This window comes from Pleurodeles waltl, chromosome 6 (assembly GCF_031143425.1).
Source record: "Pleurodeles waltl isolate 20211129_DDA chromosome 6, aPleWal1.hap1.20221129, whole genome shotgun sequence".
Taxonomy (NCBI): Eukaryota; Metazoa; Chordata; class Amphibia; order Caudata; family Salamandridae; genus Pleurodeles; species Pleurodeles waltl.
This window is the reverse complement of record NC_090445.1, coordinates 125,645,350-125,666,131: the sequence shown is the minus strand read 5'-3', so window position 1 is coordinate 125,666,131 and position 20,782 is coordinate 125,645,350. Positions and strand designations below refer to the sequence as shown.

General features: G+C 43.2%; 1 protein-coding gene across 3 annotated transcripts in view; it reads left to right on the top strand.

Moving 5' to 3' along the window:
- The window catches only part of CBX1 (chromobox 1), a 79,689-nt gene that overhangs the window by 9,823 nt on the left and 49,084 nt on the right, over window positions 1–20,782 (top strand). Inside the window, exons 2-4 of one of the 3 annotated variants that reach the window (XM_069237532.1) lie at window positions 6,186–6,357; window positions 16,775–16,949; window positions 19,932–20,045. In XM_069237532.1, the coding sequence (XP_069093633.1) occupies window positions 6,206–6,357; window positions 16,775–16,949; window positions 19,932–20,045 (441 nt within the window). In that variant the 5' untranslated portion in view covers window positions 6,186–6,205. Of the gene's footprint in view, window positions 1–6,185; window positions 6,358–16,774; window positions 16,950–19,928; window positions 20,046–20,782 lie in introns of all 3 variants that reach the window. The other 2 variants (XM_069237531.1, XM_069237533.1) reach the window with 2 other exon arrangements.

Genomic DNA, 20,782 nt, shown 5'->3' with positions numbered 1-20,782 from the left:
GTTCAGGAGTGTCAGCCACCTTCCCAAGCAGAGAGGGTCGTGGACATTCGGAACGCAAAGTACTGCGCACATCCTTGTCGAAACTTCTGCGCAGTCTATCATGCACATAGTGGGCCACTTCCAAACATGTAACCCATTTTGTAGACCAGGGGTGAATAATGTTCTCAGTGTCAAATAGCACATTTTTCTGCATCACCACCTCATCCGGGACATGATGAGATTTACGTTTGCGTTTACCAGGTTGCTTGGGTTCAGAGAACTTCGAATCCGAATGAGAATCTAAAGATTGCGAGAGTTCCTTGTGCGAACCTGATGGAGGTGGGAATATGTCAGAAGCGGCTGTGAGACCAGGACCATATTCGTGGTCTTTGAGGATCGCAGTTGCCATCTGTGAAAGAATTTCTGCTGAGGTAACAATCCTAAGGATGCTCTAGGGTTCTAACCGCCCTCCTCAGATTGAGGTTCTCTAATACTTGACCCAGAGGGTGGAGGTCCCATCAATGCTCTTTGCCCATATCTGACCAGGGGCGTTGTAAAAGGTTTTAAGACCTTAATCAAAGCTTGATTAACTGAATCTTGTACATGGTGGCCTAAGGCCTGTACCAATCTTTCCTCCATCTGATCTGGGAAGGGTCCTTCCACTTATTCCTGATAGTATTCATCCTCCTCAGCAAAGTAAGCCATGGTAGGATGCACAGAAGGAGTTCAAGGGGGGAGAAAAAAACCCTACAAGTCAAACAAAGGTAGAATAATCTGTCCTATATCTCACTGAGACGCTTTCTCAATAAGGCCCAATATTGTGTGGAGGAAGCACCTGTATCACCCTCCTAGGCAAAGCTTTACTCAGTTTTTGCGCCCCATCGGGCGTTCCAGTGGCAGTAAATACACTGATGACTTCGTGTGCAGCACACAGCGAAAATCCGATTCAAGATCGGAGTTTTCGGCCCGTGCGCATGCGTGAGGAAAAACCAGTAAAAAATTGAGAGCGGGCAGCTGTTAAGGCAGCGCTCAGTAGGCATCCAAGGGAGGCGCAGTATTCTCTTGCCGGAGGCGCCGGCCTGCCGCGCGTATCAGCAAAGAGGGGAAACGCCTTCCCATCGCGCGGGCAGGACTCCAAAGTTCAAATTACTATGGATAATGAAGCCGCAACGCGCAATCGGAAAAGAGGAAACGCCCTCCGATCACGCAGGCGGCTCAACATAAACTGGGCAGGATCGCGAAGCATGTCCTTAGAACAAGGCCCTAACACGAGCGCCGCTCAGCCCTGCTCCCGCTCCACGGGCCAATTTGCATACAATAACAGTCACAGAAACAAGATATAGAGTAAGGAGAAAAGGGACTTATCTTCGGCTGTGCAGCAGCAAAGAAAGAGGAAGGACTTTTGTTATGGTGACTCTTATAGTGAGGAGCTAGCCTGGGATTGGTCAGGCCGGACTACAGGTGCTCTTGGGAGATGTAGTTCTTTATTTTCTGTGAACTCATTGGCTGCTGTTTAATTGACAGTAAAGAAAGAGAAGCATAATCCGAAGCCTCCGGTCCTGAGATAGAATTACTGATGCTTCATCCATGGCTCAGAGACCGCTATAGTATACTGACACATCCAAGCCTAGAGTGACCTACAATATGTACGACACGACATAAAGAGATCACTACAATATAGATACTGCTGTGCCCCTAGGGAACCTTACACTACAGACACTCCTGTGGCAGAGAGCTCAGTCTACTGGCACACCACTGCTGGAGGGAGACCCATAAATCAGACTCGGGCCCTTCCTAAGAGGAGTCCTTAAATGATGATGCAACCCGTTCCCATGGAAATCCCAAAAAAACACACCTCCTACACACACCTGAACTTGCAGTGACCCTTAAAGTACTCATACTCTACACCCTGCCCAAACAGACCTCTGGTATGCTGACAAGTCACATCCTGATAATTGCTTATAATAGTGGTTCTTAACCTGTGCACCAGGAACCCCTGGGGGTCCATAAAGCCTCGGCTGGATGCCCTGACTGCTTAGAAAACTAAACTATATTAACAGATTAATAAAGTACTTAAATAAAGATGCAGACTGAAACTTGAACATTTTGAAACCTTCTCTAAATGTGAATGAATTTGAAATGAGGCTTACAATTGTGTTGGTATCCTCATATTGATTTTTGGGAGCAGTGCAATTTCAGCAAACAGAGAGAATGAGTGGCCTCAATTGAATTTAGAAAAACTCCAACCTTCCCATTAAAATTATTTTATTTAAATGTGTTTGTCATTTAAATACCTTGTATACTTATTTGTGTGTTTATTTGATACATGCTTGTTTCAGTATTTTTGTGTGTATTGTTTTGTGGTTCAGACCCTCAAAAATGCTTAGGCCGGGGTCCCTTGGCTTCCAGTAATGACTCAGTGGGGGTCCCTGGATTCCAATAATGATTCAGTGGGGGGTCCCTAGGTTTCAGCAGTGATTAAATGGAGGCCCACAGAAGTCAAAAGGTTAGGAACCAGTGGCTTACAACACTTCATTTACCCTGTCCAAAGAGGCTTTGAAGTCTGATCCTCTGCTCTGAGAAACATGTCTTATACTGACATCCTCCTGTAGTCAGAAACCTAAAACACTGACACCACTCTTCTCAGAGACTCTATCATCTGGCACTGACCCTGCTTAGTCGCTGGCATGGCCACTGTCAAGAGAAATTGAAAACATGTTGCACACTCCTGTCCTTAGACACCAGGGATGGCGACCCCTTTGTGCTCAGAGAAAACTCCAGCTTCACAACCTCTGCTTGCTATGGGCATTTACTTTTCATGCCGTTTTTTCCTCTTTGACACAGCAACTAAAATCTAAAGCATGCACCCTTACGTCATCGGAGCACGCTGGCCAATCATCTGGAATTGATAAAGCTTAGTTAGTAACAGAGTTAAGTTCAAAGAAGAACTATTTTTCCAAAGTCTTGTTTGTGTAGCAGTGACTTAACGTCTGCGTGGAGTATTCGCTGTTCCAGACTTCCATTTTAGGGGGCTGTGATGTTTGAGCCACAGCTAATAGACTTTCAGGTGGGAAACACTCAGTGTACATCACGCAGGGTAATGGACATTATGTTGTTGTCTTACGCAAAACTTTGGAGCTGAAGGCCTCCTCATTCAGCTTCTTTGTGAGTGAAGCATTGATGATAAAGGGTCATTTTAGGTTTTACCAACAATATTATCTTTTAAAGTTTAAACAGTGATAAACAAGAGGTTTTAGGAACCATTTCACCGCAACACCGTGGAAAATAGTCACACACCTGTAATGCGCCCCTCTTTTCGGGAAGACTTAACACTGACCGTTTAAATACTGAATCTTTCTATTTGAAAGCAGTAAAAGGCCAGAAAACAGCCTGGGCTCTGATGCTACTTAGCCGTCTAAAACACCACACCAAATGTCAGTGCTACGCTTCAAAACAGTGGCAAACGTTATTGGGGACTGTTCGTGCACACAGGAGTGATGACTTAAATATTGAAGCCAGTAAAAAATAAAATCTCAGTACATCAACTCGCATACTGCAGATAGTTCTGTGTAACTTACTGGTCACAGATTCGAAATCTTGTGAGGCTAGTTCCATCTTTCATCCTTCTGTAGACAATTTGCAGCTTGGTAAAATGTTAACTCACTTCTAGACTTTGGTGAGTTCCCACATTTAAAAGATTCTCAACTAATGCGTGACCATAAACCACTTTAATATGTGAATACTCACTGCATAACGTTAATGCACAATATTGAATGAAACACTGTTTTGATTGCATCTGATGTTCTGCCTCCACCTAGGGCTGCATTAAATTAATCCACAGGGAGGATGGATTGTGGTAGAGTTCAATGGAAGGCTGCCTGCAGCACATTGCTCCAAGCTTTTTGTCCTCTCCACATCCCATAGCTATATCCTCATGTGACTGTCTGAGTTTGGCAGTTCGGCTACTGTCTTAGTTTGCAGTCCTCTAGGAATGAACTACCATATACTTATCAGTAGGCTGGAGAAAAACTCTTCTCCGTTCATCCTTGACTTTACTGCAGCTTTAATACACTTTGATTTTCAGAATTCTGATTAGTTAAGATTGTTCCTGTGTGGTTATAGTGACATTGAAGGGCAGGTCTGAAAGCAGATGCATGTGGCAGCCCATTGGCTATGCCCAATATTGAGCAAACTCCATTCATCTTGCCTTATACCAGTCAATGATTTCTTAGCACAGAGACCAACCCTGAGGTTGCATACTTTGCCTGAAGGTTTCCTCCAAGAAGCATTTTTGCTGAAATCTGCACATTGCTCCAGACACACACTAATCAAACTAGGTGAAGGTAATGTGAGCTGTCATCAAATTAAAGCTTAAGGCATAATTTAGCAGATCTTTATTTCACAAATTTTCTCCTTGTTTCTGCATTGCTGGTGTCAGTCTTATTGTTCTGCAAGTCCACAATTCCGCTTTTGTGGAGTGTTGGTGCACATTCTTTCACTTTTGGGTTTAAAAATGGGGTTTGGATCACTGCTAAATGTTGGCAAACCACAACTGACTGACCTTGTTACCGCTGTAGGTTGCACCATGTTGTGGACTTTTTCAGTCTAACTTTAGAGATCTTGATTTGGGAATTACCTTCCACTGAAGAATAATAAAGCCACAGCCTGGGATCGTTTTACCCCGCAACATCACCTGAGCCGCAGTTTCATCCTTCTCAGAGGTTCATGTCAAGGTATATGGCACTTTTTTTGTTGTTATTTTCAGACTTGGGTCCTCATTACGAGTTTGGCACAGGGGATTGCTCAGTCACAATTGTGACAGATATCCCGTCCGCTGTATTACACGTTCCATTATATCCTGTGGAACTCGTATTACGCCGGACAGGATATCCCTCCCGTTTGTGATGGAGTAACCTCCTCCACCAAACTTGTAATGATTCTTGGAAAGGCGGTCAGATAATCCATGTTTTTCAAAATAAAGGTGAAGACCACCATAGTTCTTCCTGCTCAGTCACCATGCTAGACTTTTCCTTGAAATGTGTAGGGGTAATGCGATTTTGCTGAACTCTGGTAATAGTAGTACTTTAACATGACTAGGCAGGCTGTTAATAAGTGAAGCAAATCTATTTTCTGTATTTATTTCCCTTTTAATTGTATTATCGGATGCCGGGATGATACAAAAGACATTATTAATCTTCCAATTAATAAAATAGTATGTCTGTTTATTTTCACATTTTGACTCGTACTCAACCTCAGCAAACGTAGCAAGCAGCACAGAGACAATTGTTAATGCAGAGTGAATAGTAGAGACTTGTAGTCGTTTGAAACATCGGTGGAGTGATCAATGAAAGGTGGATTGGAAATAATGTCTGAAATATTACCCAAAAAGAATTTCTACAAGCAAGCAAACCCTAATATGGTGCCATTATTTCCATTTGAACTGCTCTGAGGTTGATATACACTATGTTAAGTAGATAGACCAACACTCTAGTAGCCCGACTACTCATACAGTTTTCTTTAGTTTCCTGGGGCTCCGTTACTTTTTCTTGCCCTCAAACCTTGTTTTTGCCTCTGGTCTCTTGACTTGTCTCTTGTTGTGGTTAGCCACTCTACTTTGCGCCTCTCTGATTAGTTGGGCACTTTACTTTGGCCCTGCACTGTCGACTCTCTGATCTGGTGAAGTGGAGACTCACCTGTTTGTCCATACTTCTTTTGAAGATGCTTTAAATTTGCATGAATTTGGGTGACTTCTCTTGTGTCTCACATACATTTTCTCACACTTGTCCCCAGCCTAGTATTGTTCTCTTGCACGGTTTGATACTCTTTATCTGACTACTGGTTCTCTAGTAATTGTTTGGGATCCATGCTAGTCTGGTGGATACGTGTACTCTTTCTTGTCACCACCCTCTTTTACAATTGCCTGTGATCTGCTGCTCTCCTCATTACCTCACATTTTCATCATGACAGTTGTGCTGGGGAGTTTGAGCACTCTTCCCTAGCCCCCCACTTCTTCCAGTTGCTCCTGTCTGCTGCTGTTGGTACTCGTGTTGCTTCTGGTGGGCTTGAATGGATCTGTGCTGTGCCTCCTTTTATCCCCGGTCCCTTATGATCCACAGTCATTTTTTTCTGTGCTGTGAGCTGTCTGTTGGTTCCATTGTAAGGAGTCAGTATTTTTACCTTGTATGCCTCTCATTCCTATATTGCAGTGTCGCTTTTGACCGCTACCATGGCAACCACCGTGGGAAAAAAGCAAAACAAGAAGAAAGTGCAGGAGGTTCTGGAGGAAGAAGAGGAGGAGTATGTGGTGGAGAAAGTCCTCGACCGAAGAGTGGTGAAGGGGAAAGTCGAGTATCTCCTGAAATGGAAGGGGTTCTCAGAGTGAGTTTCAGCTCATTCTGCAGTCACAGGGGTGTGATGCCTGTGATGGCTTTTACAGAGTTGATGAAATGAGCAGTGGTTCTGCAAATTGTCCCCAGCTTTACTACCAGTGTGCCCCCCCCGGAGTGTCAGGAAACCTATCCCTAAAAGCTAATAAATCTGTAGTCAAACATCAGTACCTTTGTCCTCTGAGAGAATGCAAATTTCATTTATATAAGAGATGATGAGAATTTAGTTTCAGGGTTATTCTAAATTGGTGGCCTAAAATGTTATAAACCCGCATATACATCATGCTGTAATCAGATCCTCAAAATGTTTTTATAGGTAGGCCCAAAATCACTACCTGTTTTGCATTTGAAATAGCGTGAATTTGACCATAACAGTTTGTCAGTCTGTTTCCAAATATTACTTTTAAAACTGTCCTAAAATATGGTGTGGTACTTTTATATTTGAACATGCTGTATATTTAGTCTAAAGTGCTGTTTATTTATCCCATTAGATTGTGTACATTTGGCTCCAAAATGGCTGCACTTTTTTCCAAAGTACTGTAAATTTGTCCTCGGCATGCTCTTATGTTGGCTAAAGTGAACCCCACTAAGTCATGCTAAGAGTCGTAAGTTTTTCCTCGTAAGTGCTCAAGAGCTATCCTCGTAGATAAATTTGTCTCTAAAAAGGACCCTTTGTCCTTCGCCTGCAAATGATGCACTTTTTGTACAAAATATTATATCTTTGTCGCAGGCATTGTTCCAAATGTGTCCTTTGGTTTTGTTGTTGGCTTTTTGTTAAGAATATTTACACCCAAAGTATGTTAACAGACGTGCCTCCAAAGGTGTCACTGGAGACGATTGCCCTCAAAAGTGATATATGCTTTTGCTCCAACATAGGTTGAAAATTTGGCTGCATGCTCACTTTCTGACGCGTTTTGGCTTTCCACACAAGCCTTGATCACAGGTGAGCAGATTTATAGTGTCAACCACATGCCTTTGAGTCCAGGTTGCCATGTGACTCTGTAAAATGAAGCCATACAATTACCAGAATGCACTTGGAGTGTGAACATATACTTCTCTGGGCTGCAGTCATATTATATTTTTGTCTTCAAAAGTGTATTTCTCAAAAATTACTTCACAATTAGATGACCACATGAATTGAAAGGCAAGCCTGGTGAGTAACTATGAAATCTTGAAATCCATACTCATTAATATGCGTAATGCTGCCACAGTTAATTCAATGTGTCTTGGGACTTCAGAAGACCAGGATCGATGAGAGGTGGTAGAATGCCCCTCTCGTATCCCTTGCTCATCTACTCTCTCGAAAATATCAGGGTAAATCCTATTACCTGCATGGGGGTGAGAGGGTCATGCTCCCCAAATTATGTCCAACATGACAACCTCCGTTGATGGGAGGCTCCCATCAACGGAGGTTGCTGTGTTGGAGATATATATATCTATACATATAGATATATATTATTTATATATGTGTAAGTATATGTATAAAATTACCTACTGGCAGTCGCCAGTAGGTAGTTGTAGTTAGGACTTAGTTTCCATAGGAAAAGCAGTTTTTGTTTTGTTAATAACTTTGGCGCAGTTTGACGAATCTTCACGAAATTGTCAAAACTAATATGGCAGTTGGTTCAGCTGCTGTCTTGAAAGTTTCAGGGTGATCTGTCAAGCAGGGGTAGAGAAAAGGGGGGGGTCCCAAAACGTGTCTTCCCCATGCATTTTCCTGTAGGGATTTTGACCACGACTACAGCACGACCCGCTGGATGGAATTACACCGAATTTGGAAGAAAGCTAGCATTTGGGCCGGAAAGTGTGGTTTTTGTGATTTGGTGTAAATCCGTTCAATAGTCAGAGATATCAAAGGAAAAAGAAATATAGATATATAGAAACGCGGAGGCTCCGCAGATCACAGAGATCTCATGCTGAGATCTGTTTGGCTGCCAACACTTCAACCAGGAAGTGTTGGCAGCCATATTGGGACTCTGTTTCGGCCAAAGATCCGCTGAAAATTAAAAAAGAAAAACCAGCGCTGTCTCCGGCGCTTGTCCTCTGTGTAGCCCCTGGGTGGGCCAGGTTCCAGGGGCATGTGAGTGTAAGGAAAAAAGGATGGGGATGCACAGGGCCCCCCCTCCTAAGGCTTCTTTTGTTTTTTTAAGCCCTGGGGACCACCACCCTCCTCAAGGCTTTATTTTAAAAATGGTAAGGGGGCTGTGCAGACCACCCTCTTATTAGGTTCATTGAACTCTGGGGCCCACCATCTCCCTGGGAGTTCAGTGAATTAAACAGAGGGTGCTGCGCAGCTTAAATATGCCTCAGGGGCCACCACTTTCCCGGGTCTAAACAAACACGTGGGGGGCCACCCACACACCCTGAGGCCCACCACCTCCCCAGGCTAAATACAATTTTAAAACAGGGAGGGGGGCCGTGTGGCCCCTCTCCTGGGCCGTATACCGCCCGGGGACCACCATCTCCCCAGGGCCGGCCAATGCTTATTAAAGGAGGGGGCACACAGCCCCTCTCATGGAGCTATTAATGGCCCTGGGGACTGCCTCACCCCAGGGCAGGCTCCTGCTATCTCCCGAGGTGCTCACCCTCGGGAGATTGCTGTTTGCTTTCGCTTGGTGGAAGCTGTGACAGCTCCTGCCAAGCGAGAGCAAACACTTACTCTGGTCCCAGTAAGCAGGATCTGTCAAACTGCTCCGTATTGCTGGGAGAGGAGTTTTTATCTGTTTCCACCCCAGTATCATGCAAGCAGGTAAAAAAGATGAAAGATTGCTCATGCACGCAGTGAGCCGCAGACTTAGGAGCTCCCTGCAAGCAGCAGCAGTGCCGGCTACCGCAGGAGGTGGGCAGCCATCTGGGACCACAGGGGCCTTGAGTCCCCCTCCCTGCGTTTCCAATAGTTGCACACTGGGTACCCTGAGTGGGGCAAGAGCACCCATCTAGACAAGGCCAGGCCTGGGGGGGATGGGATCAATGGGTCCGAAATCGGCCTGGGGAGAGGGTCTGCGCGGCCCCCCTCAATTAATTTTTTACTTAGTCCCAGGGAGTTGGTGGTCCCTGCGACATTTTCAAGCTCCAGGAGAGGGTCCACATGACCCCCCTCCATGTTATTATTAATAAAGCCCTGGGAGGTGGTGGTCCCCGGGGCTTAAAAGTGGGTGGGGTGGAGGGGTTTGTGTTCGCCCCCACCTCCTTTATTTTTATAGTGAATGCCCCCGGGACCTGACCCACCCGGTGCTGTACTAGACAAGCAGAGGAGACCGCGCTTGGTGTTTTTGAATTTTTGCCAGATTTACAGCTTCTTAATGAATTTCGCAGAACATTTCAAAAGAAAATATTCTTTTTCCCTAACTAGGCCCCTTGGGCTAGGGGGGTCGGGGCATTCCTACCTTGCCCCCTTTTCTTTTTTTTTTCTCCAGAGGGCATGTGTGGCGTGGGGTTGGCCTCTTAATGGTGTTTTGGCCAAAGGACCTTGCCTCTGTGGCCCACCCCCACCTACACGGCACGAGGTTGGGTGCTTACATGAAGTAGGCCAACCCCTGCTGAAAGCTGTGCGAGGATATGGCCGATTACATTTTGGGGATGTGGTCCCCAGGGCCTAACAAGGGTCAGGGAAGATAGCTTTGCGATTTCCACCCCCCATTTATTTTTAGTACTGGCCCTGGGAATGGGGGAGCCAGTTCTCCCCATCTCCCCCCTTTCATTTGCAAAAAAGGCCATGTGGATCCCTCCCCTTTAATTTAAGTAGTGGCCCTGGGGGTGGGGTTCTCAGGGCCTCATAAGGCTTGAGGAGGGGACCCACTCTTGTTTGAATTAACAAAACAAAAAAAAGGTCCTGGGGGAATGGAGTCTACAGGTCTTAATAAGGCTAGGGAAGTGGGGCCATGCAGCCCCACTCCCCTTTTATTTAAAAAAGAAAAGGATTTGGTAGATGGGGTCTCCAGGACCTAATAAAGCTTGGGGAGGGTGACCACGTGGTCCATCTCCCTTTTTAATTTAAAAAAAAAAAGGGGGGGGGGCTGGAGATGGGGTCCCCAAGGCCTTATAAGGCTTGGCGAAGAGGGCACATGGACCCCTCACTTACAAAAACATAGGGCCCTGTGGGTCCGTGCGTGGCAGGGGCTTGGCTTTACGTACAGTAATAAAATATTACTTTACATTTAAAACAAACAGAAATTTACAGAACAAATCGAAGACCAAAGTAAAGTTATAGTTAAATATGATAAAAAAGATATTTCTTTGTTTAAAGAAAAAAAAAAAAACCTTAGTAAATCACTGAAGGAAAAAAAACAAATGTAACAATATAGTTAGGTGAATGTTAGTGACCACATTAACATTTTGAAGTGAAAAAAAAACCGCAGAAATTCACCAGTTATAGTTAGCAGAACTAACTATAACTTGAGCCACCACTATGCTCTGCTTATGACCTTACATATTACATCACTCATCACATTTTCTATGACATCACTGTAGACATCCCAGATGATATCACTGATGACATCATCCAAGCTTCTTTTGCATATACTGCTGTATAAACGGGTATAGCATTAGACCTCTGAAAGAAAGTACAAAAAAACTTAGAACAATATGAAGCATCATTAATGCCATCACAGAAGCAACTCCCCTAGGTGTAGAAAGCATGGGTTATGTGCCACATTGACCCTATACCATGCACTTTATGGGCTGTATAGTGCACATTAACAGTCAACCACAGATATATGGGGAAAAACTCATTGCATACTGTGTCCAATCTGTATACAACTGTTCAGATTAAGCCAAGTTCCTAAAAATACTGTTCCAAAAAGAATGCCCTTCTGTGGACAGCTTTTATCTTTATCAACCCCCTGACAGTCACTGAACCTACACTGAGGAATGAAGTTGATATGAGTAGAGAAGTAAGTATTGTAAACAGTATTCATTCTACGGAGAAAGTTTACACTGTACCACACTGTTTGCATACATTGAAACTCTCATGAGAAATACACCACAGAGTATTAAAAAGTATCTACTAAGAACAGTGCTCTCTTAAAATAACCAAGGACTGATGGTGCTAAAGATCATACTACCTGCAGCCTTCATACTGTAGTGAAAAATTTAGAGATCGTCCATCTTCTGAAGCAAAACAATCACATGTATATAGGTTCATACCTGGTGCACACAGTCTTCTATGTTAAGTAAAAATTGTCATGCAGAGACGATTCTGTCTAATAACACAAGGCTGTTTACAATACTTAGTATGTAGTACGTAGAATCTTTGCCTTGCTGGAAGCATTTTTTGCAGTACCAAAAAACTTGTGTGGAACATAATAAACAGAAGTCGTCAACTGTCACCTGCACACAGAGTTACTTTTCAATACGCAGATTTATAACGTGCAATACCTCTGCACACCTATTGCGCATTAGGAGCACTTGCGTTTTTGAAACAATTATACCAGTTAAACTATAAAACAAACTAACGCTTATTGGATGGTGTCATCAGTGATGTCATAGAACTTGTCATGAGTGATGCAGTATGTGAGGTCATAATCAGTGCATGGTGGGGTGCAAGTAATAGTTAGTCCTGATATAATTGGTGAATTTCTGTGTTGTTTTTTTCAGTACAGAACATTAACGTTGACACTGAACTAGTCATCTAACTATGATGTTACTTTAACCTTTGTTTTTTTCAGTGAATATATATATATATATATATATATATCATTCAGAAATGTTCTTATTTATTGATATATTCAGTGCTTTCAAAAGTCAGATACATAGATAAGACCCCACTAACAATTACAACAAATACAAAAGTTAAAACCTCTTAAGTTCTGCCTATATGTGTAATCCAGCATACTTGGTAACACTTATCTTACAAAATAATGGTTGGTCAAAAAGCATTTTAAGGGCATGTCGTCACTTGTGGAAAAATGGTAGACTGTCTAGAAAATTAAACTTAGACGGTCCCTAGAAATTCTGTTCCCAAAAGCCATTACACATTTGCGTTGCACATTCATGTTTGAAACACGTTTTGTGTGTCCAGAGTTAGTCATTCTGTCTGCAAAATGCGACCCACCACCTACAATAATTCCAGCTTTCCTCATATTTCTTAAAACCAACACTTGCAAATATTATATATATAAAAAGCTGTCTTGCTCTCTCTCCAAAGTACTCCGAAATTGCCTGCCAAATTTTTGGATAGTTACTCTAAAATATGTTGTTAATTTGTTCAGTATACTACTGTACATTTGTCTGTAAAGGCTCAGTGACTTAATTCTCATGTATACCAATTTTGTCCCTTAAATTGATTTTTTTCTTTGAGAATGTGTGCATTTGTTACTAATGGTACAGTAAATTGGTCTCTGAATACTCTAAAAGGCCTCCAGGCAATCAGTAAGCCAGCACTCCTAAAATAACGTGAATTGCTTCTAAAGATGCTTGAGTCCCAGTGTGCCCCAGATTGTTCTCTAGTAAAATTAGGGTTTTCATTACAAAGATTACAGTTTTCCACCGTACATGCTATGGTAGCAGTACAAATATGCATGTCTTAGCTTTAGAAATATGTCTCCCAAGAATCCCAAAATGTTATCAATCAAACCATTTCTGAAAATGTTGATTGATTGTCCCTTGTTTATTTTTTATTTTGGGAGGGGGGGTTTCGGGGGGGAGGGGGGGGGGTTTGGTCCCCGAATTTGGTGTAATCTTTTCCAAAATGATTGAGTTGTGCAGAGTACTTCAAACATTTCAACAAAGATGTTCTGATTTGTCTTCAATATGGTTGCATTTCCCCACCTGGAAGCTCTAAATTTGTTTGCAAACCCACTGTATGATTATCAACAATATGTCTGAATATTATCTATAAAAATATTGTTTTTTTGTTTGTTCATAATTTGTACGTTTCTTTCGAGGTTGTGAAAATTACTAAATGGTGTGGAATTTACTCCAAATGTATTCAATTATATCCATAAGTGTGCTGTAAACTTGTCACACAAAAGTATGCAGCTTTATCCCTAAAGAGGCTGTTAGAATGACACTAAAAAATGCAGCGATTTCATCCTCCAGAGTACTGTGAATTGGTCTCCATATTTGTTTTAAAAATGTTGTGATTTTTATCCCTAAATGGAAAATATTTTGTTACTTAAGCTGACACAACTTAACCCTCTTCTTCTAATTCTCCTTTCAAGATGGAGGAAATGTGGCTCTGAGAACGTTATAAACCACTTTATTAGAATTCAGCAAGTATGGCCCAAGGACTTTTATTTGTTCTTGACAATGTTGTGGATTCATGCCACCACATGCAGTGGATTTGTCCCCAAACATGTACCAGTATACCCCTAAAAATGCTCTAAATTTGTTGCTTGAAATTACACAGTGTGATTCTAGCCCTAAATGCAATACAATTTTGTTGTCTAAACTGACACTATCTAACTCTGTTCTTCCAATTCTCTTATCAAGATAAATTCAGCCGGTATGTCCTTAGGAAATGTTTGTTCTCGAACATGCTGTCATCTTGTCCTCAAAATATTGGGCTAGATGTTTATGCCCAATATACTGGCAGCATAACTTTTCACTCATCTCCCAACCCCCTCCCCCTCCACCCGCACTATTCCAGTCTGATCTGTGACCATGGGAGTGTTTTAATATGCATACAAAATTATTTGAATGTCCCAAAAAGGCTTCCTATTTATCCTATTAATTCTTTAAATCTGCTCCTAAAATATTGTAACAGGTGCCCCAAATTTCATGAAATCTTGATGTGCTAAGGACTCTTTGCTGGTCAACGAACATGCCACATGAATATGGATCCAAAGTTACTGAAAATCTTGCTAAATTGTTGTCTGAAATAGAAACTCAAGACCCTCCTGAATTATTGTCCCTCAAAAAATTCAGGTATTTTTTTTTATCCTAGTGCTCCTGTTAATATGTCTCCAAAATGTTTTGGAGTAAAGCCACTTTATGTAAAAGAGCAGCTTTGTTCAAATATGAACTCGCTGTTAGTATTGGCCATAAGTGAGTTTGAAAGAGCCACAAAGTCTTGGAGCACAATACTTATTCTTTCCAAAAGGCGCAATCAACCTCAATTGGAATGCCTGGGTAAGTCTGAATTTTTGACATCTAAGTTGAAAGAAACTGCACTTGACCTCATAGTTTGTGCCAGCTCGGATTTCTTCCTCTGTTCCATGTGGAAATGTGTGCATGGAAAACTTGTGATTTCACCAATTGGAAAGCATGCCGAGCTTGGAATTACAGGGAGTGCAGAATTATTAGGCAAATGAGTATTTTGACCACATCATCCTCTTTATGCATGTTGTCTTACTCCAAGCTGTATAGGCTCGAAAGCCTACTACCAATTAAGCATATTAGGTGATGTGCATCTCTGTAATGAGAAGGGGTGTGGTCTAATGACATCAACACCCTATATCAGGTGTGCATAATTATTAGGCAACTTCCTTTCCTTTGGCAAAATGGGTCAAAAGAAGGACTTGACAGGCTCAGAAAAGTAAAAAATAGTGAGATATCTTGCAGAGGGATGCAGCACTCTTAATATTGCAAAGCTTCTGAAGCGTGATCATCGAACAATCAAGCGTTTCATTCAAAATAGTCAACAGGGTCGCAAGAAGCGTGTGGAAAAACCAAGGCGCAAAATAACTGCCCATGAACTGAGAAAAGTCAAGCGTGCAGCTGCCACGATGCCACTTGCCACCAGTTTGGCCATATTTCAGAGCTGCAACATCACTGGAGTGCCCAAAAGCACAAGGTGTGCAATACTCAGAGACATGGCCAAGGTAAGAAAGGCTGAAAGACGACCACCACTGAACAAGACACACAAGCTGAAACGTCAAGACTGGGCCAAGAAATATCTCAAGACTGATTTTTCTAAGGTTTTATGGACTGATGAAATGAGAGTGAGTCTTGATGGGCCAGATGGATGGGCCCGTGGCTGGATTGGTAAAGGGCAGAGAGCTCCAGTCCGACTCAGACGCCAGCAAGGTGGAGGTGGAGTACTGGTTTGGGCTGGTATCATCAAAGATGAGCTTGTGGGGCCTTTTCGGGTTGAGGATGGAGTCAAGCTCAACTCCCAGTCCTACTGCCAGTTCCTGGAAGACACCTTCTTCAAGCAGTGGTACAGGAAGAAGTCTGCATCCTTCAAGAAAAACATGATTTTCATGCAGGACAATGCTCCATCACATGCGTCCAAGTACTCCACAGCGTGGCTGGCAAGAAAGGGTATAAAAGAAGGAAATCTAATGACATGGCCTCCTTGTTCACCTGATCTGAACCCCATTGAGAACCTGTGGTCCATCATCAAATGTGAGATTTACAAGGAGGGAAAACAGTACACCTCTCTGAACAGTGTCTGGGAGGCTGTGGTTGCTGCTGCACGCAATGTTGATGGTGAACAGATCAAAACACTGACAGAATCCATGGATGGCAGGCTTTTGAGTGTCCTTGCAAAGAAAGGTGGCTATATTGGTCACTGATTTGTTTTTGTTTTGTTTTTGAATGTCAGAAATGTATATTTGTGAATGTTGAGATGTTATATTGGTTTCACTGGTAATGATAAATAATTGAAATGGGTATATATATTTTTTTTGTTAAGTTGCCTAATAATTATGCACAGTGATAGTCACCTGCACACACAGATATCCCCCTAACATAGCTAAAACTAAAAACAGACTAAAAACTACTTCCAAAAATATTCAGTTTTGATATTAATGAGTTTTTTGGGTTCATTGAGAACATGGTTGTTGTTCAATAATAAAATTAATCCTCAAAAATACAACTTGCCTAATAATTCTGCACTCCCTGTATTAGTAAAAACTCAAAGGGGTATTACTGTAGTAGTGAAGGTGTTTCACCTTGACCATTTTGCCGACTGCAATTTGTAGGCACCTTATAATGGTCAAAATGCTTTCATCTTTGTAGGAGCTGCATCACCAATTTTACTATCTAATTTAAATTATTTCTTACTTTGACGTAATGACACCCCTTTAAACCCATAAGATTCTGCTTCTCACCTGTTACTCTGATACCTTTTTGACCTGGTAACTTTTTTGTAAACTTGTTAGGCAGCAGTGGCAGAATTGCAGCCGATTATTTACCACCAGTGGGGTGGTCTGTTAGAGTTCAGATACCCAAAATGTGAAATGCTAGTTTCTTCTTGGAAATTATTTGAACCTGTAGGAAATCAGTTGAATTTATTCTCTCTCGCCTGGAAAAAAAACAAATTCCACGTAGTTGGGTAAGAACTTGAAGGCCTGCCAATCCTTTTTGAACCTGTGTGCCCATTATAAAATGTATTTTAGTCTTGTGGGCTCTCAAGCAGCGTTTAGTTGAGATCTTGTGGGTAGGGGTTATACTTGGGGCAAGTAATTACAGATGGCTGTTGGAGAGTTCCATAGTATTGAGACTAATATTGGCTTTGGTTGCAGCGAGGACAACACATGGGAGCCGGAGGAGAACCTCGATTGCCCTGACCTCATTGCCGAGTTCTTGCAGTCTCAGAAATCAGCACATGAAACTGACAAATCAGACAGCAGCAAGCGCAAGGCGGAGTCTGACAGCGAACTGGGTGACGAGAGTAAGCCAAAGAAGAAGAAAGAGGAGGTGAGACTAGCATGGTTAGACTTGGGTGCACTGCAGTGCTGTCCAATGAAATCCAACAAACAGGTGATCACTGCGTCCTGGGAGGTTGACTTAAGGGAGGCCAGTGTCCAAACTGGGAACTTGACCTGGGGCAAACTGGTATATCTATCCCCAAAAACCCTAGATAAGCTGTAGTCTGCTTGAAGGAGTTTGACCTAAAGAGGGTAAAGGCCTCTACTCCAAGGTCTTTCTCTTGGACAGGCTATTGTCTACATCCAGGAACCTTACCTATGGAAGGCTGGTCTCCTTGTCTCAGAACCCTACCCTAGCAAAATCAGTTGTAAACACCAGTTAGTCTGGCCCAAAGAAGTCCGATGTACCTAGAAAAAAGGTCTGTTCTAAAGGCAGTTATTGTCCACAACTATGTGTCTGCCTAGGCACTGCTAGTCTTTCTGTCTGTCACTCCATTTTATGGGAGGCTATTGTCCATGTCACAAAGTTTGACGTAAGAAATGTCTTTCTGCCTCCAGGGAATGACCCAAGATAGGCTGGTAACCTACCCCAGGAGCCTAACCCAAGCAAGGCTAGTGTCCTCTCCCATAAGATTGGCTTTAGGCGCTCTGCTGTCCTCACCCAGGCACTGGTGTAAGAGGTGCTGGTGCTTAACCTATGGGAAGCTGTTCTTCTTCACCAGTAGTCTGACACAAAGTAGGTTGATGTCTGTGCCCCAGGAAAATAATTTAAATGAAATGGTGTCCTGTGCCCACAAGCATGTTTTAACTGGAAGACATTGTCTAAATTCAGGATCCTTATCAATGATTGGCATGCACACCCAGGCGGATCAGCTTAGCAAGGCCAGTGTTACTCCTGAAGTATTCTAACCTTAGGAAGTCTGTTGACCTTCCCTCAAGAGGGGGATTATTGGCAGTGCCCATTAATCGTACCCAAGAAAGACTGCTGTACTTTAACATGACCCTGATGGAGTCTGGCCAGTAGCCATGCCTCTGGTTTAAAAATGTTGTACATAGCAGCAGCCTGGTTTAGTGGAAGTAGTGCCAACATCTAGGATCTTGGTATAGGGGAGGCTTTGGTCTAGACCCATAAGCAGAGTCTACAGGGGCGGATAGCCACGCCAAAAAAAGAAATGCCTAATACAGGCTATTGAATGCACCGCATACAGGAGCCCAGCCAAAGGGGAAACTGGGCTTTGCCATCAGAGCTTTTAATTCAAACATAAGAAATGCTGATGTCCATACCCACGGGAGCCTGGTGTACCTGGTTGACAGAGGGCCTCGACTAAGGTGAAGTGTTCATGAACTGAACTTAAAAAATGGAAGACTGATGCACCTTTCCCTTGGACCTGACCCAGGGAAGATTGCTGTTTCTACCTTTTGGGGCCTGACATACACGTGCTATTGTTCTTACCCTCATGGGCCTGTTTTGAGAGACTCTAGGCAAAATGTGCCAGTCACCTACTTAAAGAGGACTTTAGAGAACCTTCAGTGATCAGACATGGGGTACTTTGGTGTCGACATCTCTGGCAGGAAACCCTGTAGAAACCTGTTGCCCTGTACCTAGAACCTAAGCCCAAAGATTCCTGTATCCCTGCCTCACATGTCGAATATATGGATTGCTTTACATACCCAGTGGAGTGTGATTTAGTGAAGGTATCTTTCCTAGCCAAGGAGACTGGCTTAAGGAAGATTGGTGTTTACACTGTAGGAGACTGGGTGACTGATAGCCTCACCCCACAGATGTTCCTGCAATCTTTGTGGATGCTGTTATCTGCAGTTGAGGTGCTGACCCACAAAGGCTGATGTGATAGCCCTGTGGATCAGCCACAAAAAAGCTGTGAGCTTGGCACCCTTGAGCCTTGCCCAGGGCCATTAAAGCCACAGGCTAAGGATTGCCACCTGATTTTCCTACCCTACCGCTGCAGCTTAAGTATTGGTAGCTGTTGTCTGTCCTCGCAGCTTTACCCAGTGAAGAGTGACTGATTTACCTACCTTTGTGGGAGTCCCTAAGGGAGGCTTGCTGGTGTACTAATAACCACAGCTCTCACCTAAGGAAGTCTGCTGTCTATGCCACAAAAAAACCTGATCGATCAGATGTTAACATCCCTATTGGGTGGGATTGGTCTAACTGAAGTAGATGGGTGCTCCTTTTTAAGCTTTTTTTGGTGGAGACTGTTGCCCCTCCACGTTTACTGAGATCTCAGAAGGTAATGTTACTGTTATCAATCATTTAGGAGACCAGCCTTCATATATCATTGTCCTTCAGAACCAACTATTAACTTAGATACTATGTACCTAGTAGCTGTCCCTAAGGGAGATATCACTATCTAGAGTCCTAATCTAGAAGAGAATATGTCCCTCTCAAGAGAAAGCGAACCAAAGGGGGAGTTGATGTTCTCTTGCTGAAATCCATACCCAAAGACTGTTCCTTGCACTAGAAACCTCCCACCTGGGTGGCTGATAATCCTATTTCTGAAAGTATAACCTTACAGAGGGTATTGTCTGTATCCTACAAGCCTAGAAGGGGGCAGGTGCCTTTATGCAATACTGACCCAAAGCCAAAATATCCAACTAAGGGTTCAAGATTCTTGGAAACCAAAACAGACTTACGAAGCCAGCAGCTCCTGCTTGTAGAAACCTAATGTAAGGAATACTCCTGTCCTTAGCTTCACAAATCTGAAACATCCTATTTTTTTCCCAGTCCTACAAGTCCAATTTACCCAAAGGCAGGCAAATATTCTGGTCCTAGAATTGTAACCTAAGGTGGGATGGTGACCCTGTTCTTGAAAGTGTAACTTAAGGGAGGCTAATGTTTATACCTTACAGGAAGTTGCCCCTGTACGATATCCAAGGGTGGTTGGTTTCCATGCTCCAATGGCCTGGCCAACAGGAGGCTGGAGTACCTTTCTCAGACCCAAATGTGAGGGAGGCCACTGTCCATACCTGAATAACCTAACCTAAGGGAGGGTGATGTCTCCGCCCTCAGGAGCCTGATCCAAGGAAAAACACCACAGAAGCAGAGAAATTGGAAGGCAGCAAACGCAAGGCGGATTCTGACAGCGAGATCGGCGAGGAGAGTAAGCCAAAGAAGAAGAAGGAAGAGGTGAGACCAAGCCTGGCGCAGGGAGATCGGGGTGTACAATAGTATTCTCCACTTATGCCAAACAGTGAGATCACTTCAACCAGGGATTCTGATATGATAGGGGCTGGTGCCCAATCTGTAGAGCCCCCTCCATTATGGGAGACTAGTATTTACATCAAGAGCCTAATCTGAAGTAAACAGATAAATATGCAAGCTTCACCCAAGGGAGATTGATAGACACATACAGGCTCCTAACAAAGAGAGTGAGTTTGGTGCCTTGACCCATGGGCATGACCTTAAGGAGAGGATTGTCCACATCCAGTAGCCTTTTCTAAAGAGGGCTTGTCTCTTGGATCCCACCTAACCGTGGATGTTCTGTGCTGTGGCAGGGCAAATTCATAATTTGTTGTTTGCAAGTGGTTTTTTTTTTTTTTTTGTTTTTTGTTGAAAGATGGAGAGAGGTGTGTGAAGGCTTTTCTTTCATTAATTTTATTTAAGAAGAGACTATTAGTGATTGAGCTGATGTTTTACTGTTCTGAAGAATCGAGGCCTTGATTTTGTTAGAATGGGTTTGACGCGGGAGGCCTTCAGGTTGCTGGGGGATTGGCCAGCAGTGAAGTTGTTGATGTTGAATGTGAGTGGGCATGCTGCTGAATTAGAGAAGTCGATGTCCTGGAAGATGGGTTGAGGGCAAAATAACCTCCTTAGAGTGGACTTTGTTGAGGACTGTCAGATTGTCTGTGAAGAGTAGGCTGAAA